The sequence below is a fragment of the Cyprinodon variegatus genome, unplaced genomic scaffold (assembly GCF_000732505.1).
Source record: "Cyprinodon variegatus isolate N-32 unplaced genomic scaffold, C_variegatus-1.0 Scaffold283, whole genome shotgun sequence".
NCBI lineage: Eukaryota > Metazoa > Chordata > Actinopteri > Cyprinodontiformes > Cyprinodontidae > Cyprinodon > Cyprinodon variegatus.
Genome location: NW_015150736.1, coordinates 189,834 through 199,348, shown reverse-complemented (window position 1 = coordinate 199,348; position 9,515 = coordinate 189,834). Strand labels below are relative to the sequence as shown.

Genomic DNA, 9,515 nt, shown 5'->3' with positions numbered 1-9,515 from the left:
AAAGCTTCACCAGCTAAGGCTATGCAACCTGTTTTAGTAAGAGACATTTCAATATAGTTTCTTATATCTTTAAATCAACATATGAATTTGATTTAAAAAAAAAAAAACAATGCACAAAAGGGTAAAACAAATTATGCAGTGTGAATGAGACAAATTATTGTGCTTCAAGGGTAAATTAACCAATAATATTACAATTAAGAGCACAATAATGTGTTAAATAGCTTAAAATAAACACAAATCCAACTACATTGATGACCTTATGCTTCAGCTCTCCAGATTTAAAGCCCCTCCTTGAATTGCCATTTCATTGTAGAGGGGTTTTAATTTCTGGGATGATCCGAGGTCTGGGCTGGACTGGGACTAAAAAATGGCTTTTTTTTTACCTCTGTGGCGCACCATGATTAGTTATACTAGAAAGATTGAGCAGCTCCCCCATTTCCCCCCAGTTACCCCTGACCAGAGCTGCACCACCAAATTCTGCACCCTGTACTCTCAGTCAGTGAGACTCTATCCATGCCTGTGCAGAAGATCTGTGAGTAAAAAATTAATTAATACAGAGTCAAGACCAACCCCACCGCCTCACTTCATGTCGCCATAAAATGTGAAACATAATCAAAAGTCCCTTTCAAATAATCTGCATTCATATAGGAACTAGAAGAAGTGAAACCAATGTAATCCTCCAATAGTCATGTATAAAGTTTTCACTTCACTTTTTATTTATTTATTTATTTTTTTTGTATAAATGTACATCTTTAAGTTATCTGTGAAAACTCTCAGTCATCCAGGTCATGGTCAAGCTTGAAACCCACTAGAACACAAACAAGGCGTCATCAGAACCGAGCGGAAACCATTCCCACCACCAACAGAGGGATGGTGAGAGAACAGGGACATATGAGGACAGCCCTGAAGAACTGTGGTTATCCCAGATGAACTTGTTTTTTTACACCAACCTGAAGAGGCCTGCTGGGAGGGAAATAAACAGTAGAAGGAACATTGTCATTCCATATGTTGCTGGGGTCTCTGAAAAACATCCATCACCGGATCCCTGAGCAAATCAAACCAGGGAACACCCTGAGACAAAAACTGGTTCACCCTAAAGACAACATACCCAGACACAAGGCCGACAACGTGCTTCACGCCGTCCAGGGTAGTGAATAGTGCACAGACCTTTACACTGGAGATACCAAACATCCAATACACAGACGCATGGCTCAACACAGGAGGGCCAAGTCCTCAGGGCAGGACTCAGCTGTTCACCTACACCTGGAAGCTAAAGGACACTCATCTGAGGACAGCAACGTCTATATTCTGGCCAGGGAAGACAGATGGTTTGATAGAGGAGTTAAGGAAGCCATCTTTGTTGTTGGGATAATTATCATTGAAGATGTGTCAGATTATTACACCTTGGTATTGGCTGCCTATTGCGAGTCAGAACTGATGTTTTAATCTAATTAGGACTTTTCCTCTGTCCGGATATACAGTTATAATCTCCATTCTGCACGTGGCAAAGATTTGGAAATGGAATTAGAGCAGTGTCCTTCAGCAAAGAACAAACTGTAATATTTTGATAAGGCTGGAGCCATGGATGTCTAATCATCTGCCAACCTGTATCATGTAAAATAAGATGATGCAGCAGACTGGAGATGTATAAAATGCCTTTTTAACTGTTTATCTGGGCCACTTCCTGAGAGATGAGCCCAGAGGTGAGCAGCTGCCTTCTGTAAACTCTAAGCAACTTCACTGATCTGAGTCTTACGGAAGAGGATTAGGGCCACTGAAAAAATAAAAAAAGTTTACTTGTTTTTTATTTTTTTTTCGTTTTATTTTGGGGAAAAAAGTTCGGATTTTTGCCTTTTTTTTCGGTTTTCGGCTTTTTTTTTCGGATTTTTACTTTTTTTTTTCGGAATTGGGCTTTTATTCTCGTTTTTTTGCTTTTTTTCCCTTTTTAACTTGAATTAAATTTTAAAATTTTTTTACTTTTTTTAATTTTTTCAGTGTCCCTAATTCTCTTCTGTATAGTCTGTTGTCATGTCTCCTGGTTATTTAATACATATAAGTTATGAATTGTTATTTAAAGAGTCTGTCTCGAGTGATCTGTTTTCAGGGAAAAGAATCGGAGAGATAGAGCATCAGGGTGCATAAACAGAGTCTATCTTTTGCAGTGTTAACCTGTGAAAGCCATCTCTCAAGAGAGGAGGTGGTCTTAGACATAACCTGTTACATACTTACATGTCCTTTGTGGATCTTAGGAGGCCAATTTACTTTGTCCCTCATGGTGCCCTGTAGGGCAGCAGGAAGTCGATGGCCCTTTCTGGCTCTGTAACAACAGGACAGGGGTCTGGTCTGCGTCCAACATAGACCAGTATATTTTTTGCAGATGAGATGGTTTTGCTGGCTCCCTCCTGCCAAGACCTACAACTACTAAAATATTTAATAATAATTAAACTTTTTGATCTCAAATTGGAGAAATTCACCTCTGAATTTAACCATCCCCTTGGGGAGCAATGGGCTGCCATCATGGGGCACCTGGGGAGCAGTGTGGGGTTAAGGGTCTTATGCAGAGACCCAGAGTTCGAACTCAGAACCTCAGGATTCCAAGCTCTATGCCCTAACCCCTAGGCCGCCACTCCCCAACATTTTCACAACATATTCCAGATTAATGACAAATAATTGCAAAATTTTCCTTTAGAGATTTTGATTGTTCAGATTTGTTCATCAAGCAGACACTCCATTAGTAAGTTTGCAAAGACACATCCAGATGTAGATGATGGACAAACTTGAGGTGGCAGGAGAAAAACAGCCTATTTCGAAGTGATGATAACGGAAATTATTATTATATTACTTTATTCTTTGACAAGTGTAAAAATATATGCAGGTTGTAGCAGGCCTATGTTTTATTTTGTGATTAGAAAATCCTGAGTGAGGTTATCAGATGGTGCAGCTGGAATCAGAATGTTTTCAACTTTCCCATTTAACCCTTTATAAGGCAAGTTACCATTTTTGATCACTGGCATACCCCTTACAAATGGAAACGCACCCCCTCCCTCAGTGAGGTCTAGAAGCGCAAGATCTATATCCAGGCATTCAGCAAAGATGCTGCTACATGGCTGTACATCTTGTATTTGACCAATTAGATGAGCCCTTAATTGATATATTACCTACTGTAAATTAAATTGAAAAAAAAAGTTAAAAAGTCAAGAAAAAAAGGTAAGTCGCTAATTGAAAAGATAAAAAGTTAATAAGCCTAGTTAACAATTATATTCAGGTTTATAAACTATAAAATGTAAGTGCTAGTATCAGCATTAATGCCTCTAAGGTTATGTTGTACCAAAGAAAATGTGTTTCTTTCACTTTTCATGAATTTCTTATAGACGCTCTTTTGTTATTTCTCTTTATATATTCAGGCAACTTCTTGTTATTATATTGAGATTAATTTTTACCATCCAAATATCCATATTTTTGAATGTTACAAAGGTAATAAGGTATTGCCCTGGATTCCAATAACACTATTGGCTTGAAATTTAGATTTTCAAAGAATTTCACTGAGTGCCCTATAAAGTGAAAAAAATAAAAATAAAAATCAGTTTCTAATTCCTATACAAAATAGATTCATTTGCTGAGGCTCTGTGCTTGAATGCGCCTCATTTGGCTGTGAGATCCTGATCACTTCCTATTGGTCCACGTTTATATTTACCGTAAAACCCAGAAAACAAAGGTGCGCAATACGTCACCCCAAGTAAAAGTACTAAAAATAGGAAAGCGAATGCTAATTTGAAGTAAAAGATATTCACCGTGCCCTTTTCCCACATATTTGGAACTTAGCTGCTGGATGTTAAACATTCTGCATGCTTGTTGCGTGAAAAACAAAAAGCCGTTGCGTTAAATCACCGTAACAACCGGATGTGAGGTGGCTCCTAAGGAGCAAGCCAAAGATAAACACGTAGACAGACAAATACGGGCGAGGGGAATTAACGGGTTATAATTGAGAGGGTACGCTAGCATGTTGGAAATGGATTAGCTGGAGACAACGAAGAGGGTTTAATAGACGAGGAGGTGCAGCTGAATCAGCCGAGGAGCGAGTTTTCCTTCGGGTATCGCGAGTCGGTGAGTCCTGACAGCTGGAGCCGACGGAAGCTAACGCTAGCTAACAGGCTAACTAAGCCACATAGCTGGTTGCCATCTCATCTGCACAAGAATTTGGACCTAAAACGCAAACAGAAGCATGTATAAAGTTTCGGTTTATTAATAAACTCTCCATAAGTCTAAAGGGCGCATTACAGGAATAAATGTGTGGATCTAAATCTTCAAACGTTAGCTTCGTTTGACATGTTTCCTTAAAAACAGTTCAAAAATAGTTGATTTGGCTGAAGATGTTTACTTCATGCTTAATTAACTGCTGCCAAACAAATGAGTTTTTACATATTAAGTAGGTCAACCGGCTTTTAAATAGGATATATTTATTAAATAACTGCTAAATTAGAGTAACGTACGTTGTGTTTATCCCCACAGCAGATGTTATGTCAAATAAGGTGGCTATGTTTCTCTTTTAATGTGTTTCACATAAAGTGAAACTATTTCCTTTAGGCGGTTTTAGGTAACTTATTTTTAAAAGTATGGTGTTAGTCAAGTCTTCTAATTCAAGTTCTTTTTATTTTGGCCGCTTTGGTCAAGTGTTTTGATCAGTAGTTTTATGAAAATAACCCAGGATCTCAATCCTGCTTGGTGCTTTAAGTTTCACCATGTTGTAGTTGAGGCTTAGATTTTTTACTCAGTTATCAGAAATTAATGCATTTATATGGCGGCCAGACACCAGGATCATTTAGTTTTCCCGCTGATCAGGTGTGACTGGTGATGGGCAGCTCATCTTTCTTTTTTCTAAAAAAAATAAATCAACGCTTTAAACTGAAATTAATTAAGATCATATACAAATTTTTGTGGCTGATACAGCTATCTTGTTTTTGTTTTTTGTTCAGCTTTTTCTGATCTGATTAACAATATTTCTATGTTTTTGAAGAGACAATGAAAGAGCAAAATGTACATGCTTTGGACTCTTTGATAGAGCAGTATTGTTAAAATTAACATAAATTAGACGTTTTTAGATTATCTCATTTATGCTCAAAACACAACATTAATCTGACAGAAAAAAGAAGGTTGTTAAATGATGTGTTTACAGGGATTTCTATTATTATGAAAATATGAGTTGATCAAACTCTTAGACCTCAAAGAAATCCTAAAATGGTGACAAATACTGGCTAGGATTTAAAACATGTCCTTAATGACTTTTGGCAAATTAAAGTAAAAATGCTATAAACACATTTTGAAAAAGCAGAACTTAACAAGATGATTAGTTCTTTGGAAAGTTGTGATGTATCAAATTATGTTGGGCTATAAATCAGGCTGGCTTCCTTTATTTTCTTGCATCCGTTTCCTCCTCCTCTCCAGCATCTGCAGCTCTGTCCATGATGGTGCGGGCAGCCTTGGTGACGGCCACCAGTCTGGCGCTGACTGGGGCTGTGGTGGCCCATGCGTACCTGCTCAAACATCAGTTCTACCCGACTGTTGTGTACCTAACCAAAAGCAGCCCAAGTATGGCGGTAAGTGCGGCGCAATAAGGGACTTTCTACCAGCCTGCTTTCTATTCAACCTGTTTTACTTTTTGTTCACATAAGCAGCTTTGACAGTTTTTCTTTCTGTTTTGCTCCCATCAGGTTTTGTACATCCAAGCGTTTGTGTTGGTGTTTCTGCTGGGAAAGTTCATGAGAAAGGTGTTTTTTGGCCAGCTAAGGGCTGCCGAAATGGAGGTGGGGTCATCAAAAATCCTTTCTGGTAAAGCTGATGTGGTGCTGTATTGCAAAAACAAAAGCATGCTGATCTCGTTCCCTCTGGCAGCACCTCATCGAGCGCTCCTGGTACGCGGTGACGGAAACGTGCCTGGCCTTCACCGTGTTCAGGGACGATTTCTCCCCTCGCTTCGTCGCACTCTTCACCCTGCTGCTCTTCCTGAAGTGCTTCCACTGGCTGGCGGAGGATAGAGTGGACTTTGTGAGTGAAAAATTCCCTTCGACACCTTACTGCTAGTATGAAAGTTCATCAGAGTACAAAAGATGCTCAGCATGGTTATATAGTTATAATTCCAGCAGTAAGGTAAATATTTCATCCTGAGGCGATAAAGCTTCAGTGTCATTTAGTCTCTTCCGGTTTCACTAAGATGGTTCTGTTTGACATTCACAATATAATGCTTCCTTGGCAGCAGCGATAAAAGAAATGTTTGTGAAAATCAGTTTTCTGAGTTGCCTTTCTGTCTTCTGTTTCGGTTCAGATGGAGAGGAGTCCAAACATATCGTGGGTTTTCCACTTGAGAGTATTGTGTAAGTAAAGAGTCCAACATTAACTCTTCTTTTTTGCGTTGTTTCAGTTTTTCGCCATGAAGCTCTAGGCAGGAAACATTTTATGAAACTATGCAAATCTATGGCTTCATGCTCTGTGAGCTGCTCCTAAATAGACCCCAGGGCAGCTTTCTAAACGCTCTAATGAAATCGATCCAGTTCCTGGTAACGTTTACCGCCAAAAACTGTCCTTATATCAGAGAAACAGGTTGAAGTTCTGACATTAGCTGCTGCCCAGGGTTCAGTCAGTCCCATTTCTTTCCTGCTCTGGTTACCATCTACTGGATTCTATCTAGGGCTGGGCAATTAGTTGCATTTTATTATAATCGCAATTTAGATAAATGCTATGTTGTATTAGTGTTGCAGTTGGGCATTAAATTTCTCCCTTCAGTCCTTTAGGTGGCGGTTATATGCTTGAAGTTGGTAGATATTTGCATTATAGTAGAAGCAAGATTTTTTTCACAGAAAGGTTACAGTAAAGTCCAGGAAAGATTAGAAACGTCTGCATCGGGTTTTTAGCTACGAATATTTCATAGGGTGTACATCTTGGTGTATCACATCTGGTGTATCCTCCCCTGGAAAATTTTTAAATTTAGACTCTCTGAAAAGCCATTTCCTGCATTTTGAGGTGGAATGCAGCTAACTTTTTGTCTTTGTTCCAACACTACTTTTGTCCTGATTATGGGAAGCATGTGTGCTTGACTAGAATTGGAAATATTAAAAAGACATGGGATAATTTTTAGATTAAATATTATGTTTCATGGGTTTATTCAAAGAATCAGAAAGTGTAATGCTACGTTCACACAGCGATTTGAGCAGCAAAAAATGCACCTGCTGCTTCATTTTTGATGCTTTTACATTTAAAGGTCAGATGTCCAGTTATGTGTTTCCAGATGCGTCTGATGCTTCTGCTGCTCCTGTATTCAGTGGCAGAGTGGTTTGGTAAATTTGCTATGATTAGTGGGTATCAAGTAGTTTTAATATGTTTTTAAGTTTGAAAGTTCACCTCAAAACATCGTTTGTGCATTCAGTTCATCAAGATTACGATCATGCCTTAAAGACGTAGGGAAATCATATTTAAATGTCAAATAAACATGTATTTATTAGATGATATTGTGCCAAAATTTAGAAAATGTCTATTTATAAAAAAAAAATCCTGTCTTAAATCTGTTTTTTATTTGTTATTTTATGCAGGCCAGTTAGTTATACGTCAGCCTGAACACCTAAATTCGGCCAAAAAATGTATGATGGAGGAGACTCATCCACGACCTCTGACACTAAACTCTCCTCTTGCATGTTTCCACTGTCCATAGCCTTCCTTGACAGTGTCGTTTAAGCAACATTATCTGGGTGGGCCCCATATGAAGTGCATATGGGGCGCTACTGTACTACTGTTGGGTTCGGCTGGAAGTAGATGTTAGCTTTCTTCAGGTATTTGGTACCAACTGCAGGCACCAGAATAATTAAAGCAAGCATATATTGATGGCAGGTTTCGACATTTTAAGTTAATGTAGGCCTTAATAAACAGTTTAGAGCAGTGATCATTATGATCTAAGTCAGCAGTGCTGTGTTTGTCTCCCTGCCAGCTCCCAGATCAGCTTCTCTGATAGGTTGATGTGGCACGTCGAGCAGCAAAAGTTACATTTTTCCAACTCCAGCATCAGCTGCTTGTGACATTTGGGTGAAGTTTCCACAGGAAAATTAGGGCGTACCAAAGTTGTACATCCCAAAAACAGGGGGTACACTTTGTTGTTTTTTGAGTGTAAAAGGAAAATCACACTAAAATTCCAATAATTTGATTAACTAATAATTTTTGTAAAATAGTTAATCCCTAATTCTACCCCCCCATATTCCTTTCTTTCTGCAGCTCTGCTCGGGCTCCTGGCTGTCATGGACTTCATGTTCGTTAACCACGCCTGTCACAGCATCATCACCAGAGGGGCTTCGGTCCAGCTCGTCTTTGGGTTTGAGGTTTGCCATCCTTCCTTTTTGAAACACTAGACTGGTTGAACCCATCCTGGTTCATTTCAATAAAAAAAAATATCGGTTTTATTTCAGGAAGTATTGTTTACCATTTTACCTATAAAGAATAACTGCTGCCCACGTCTCATCTTAGACTTAAACAGATTTTTTGTATACACAAGTGTAAACAAAAAGAAATTTCGTTAAGTACAGCACTCTAGACTATTTTATTTTTTATATAGATATTTGTATTTGATATTTATATTTGATAATTTAATTTTTACAGCTAGTTCCCACACATTTCAGCCTGTTAGCCCAAAAATTAAAATGCAACAAACTTGAATTAAATGATTCTGTTTTTATTTATAGATGGAAAATGAAATAATTATATATATATATATATATTGAATAAAACAATGTATTTAGTCATTTTAATGTATTTTAACTATTTAGCAGGAAATGTCATTATTCATTCTATATTTCATGATTTAATATCCTGTTGAATATAAAACTATAACGGTATGTGTGTTTGTGTCGAACTGAACAGTCCACTGCTCTCAGTTTGATGCGACCCAGTAATGAATTGTTTGACAAAGGATTTGTTTATTTCGCTGTTTATAGTTTCAGTAGGTCTTTGGCACTGGGTGGCAAACAAAAGTCTTTTTGCCTTGGAAAAAAATATAAATTCACTGGCTGGCAATTTTGCATCATTTAAAAGATGTGAGCAGTTCTTCAAAATAAAAGCCCCTCCTGCTTTATTATATCTGATAACCTAATAGTATTTAAAGTCACAGGGAAATCATATCTAAATGTCAAATCATTCTGGCTTAAAAATGTATATAAATGTACTCTTTATCAGATGATATTGTCCAAAAAGTTAGAAAAATTATATTTTTTTAAAAATCCTCTTAAAATCTGTGGGGTTTTTTCCATTTTCTTATTCAGGCCAGTTAGTTATAAGTCAGCCTGAACACCTAAACTCGGCCAATAATATACCAAGGGTCGTCTGTCAATCACATTTCGGTCATAGCATCTTCATTCAGATGTAGCAGCTAATTTACACAACAGCTGAAATAAGAAATCAGAATCATTTCCTTTCCCATTGAGTTCCGTCCCAGTGTTCACGGGGATGGACGTCTGTGTCTTCAGCAGGCGTAGAGCTAACAG

At 38.0% G+C, this 9,515-nt stretch overlaps 1 protein-coding gene across 1 annotated transcript in view; it reads left to right on the top strand.

The window, feature by feature from the left end:
• The first annotated feature begins 3,908 nt into the window (after positions 1 to 3,908).
• The window catches only part of syvn1 (synoviolin 1), a 19,581-nt gene continuing 13,974 nt past the window's right edge, over positions 3,909 to 9,515 (top strand). Inside the window, exons 1-6 of the mRNA XM_015383401.1 lie at positions 3,909 to 4,104; positions 5,443 to 5,594; positions 5,709 to 5,801; positions 5,890 to 6,042; positions 6,320 to 6,368; positions 8,254 to 8,357. Coding sequence (XP_015238887.1) covers positions 5,460 to 5,594; positions 5,709 to 5,801; positions 5,890 to 6,042; positions 6,320 to 6,368; positions 8,254 to 8,357 — 534 coding nt within the window. The 5' untranslated portion in view covers positions 3,909 to 4,104; positions 5,443 to 5,459. The remainder of the gene's footprint in view (positions 4,105 to 5,442; positions 5,595 to 5,708; positions 5,802 to 5,889; positions 6,043 to 6,319; positions 6,369 to 8,253; positions 8,358 to 9,515) is intronic.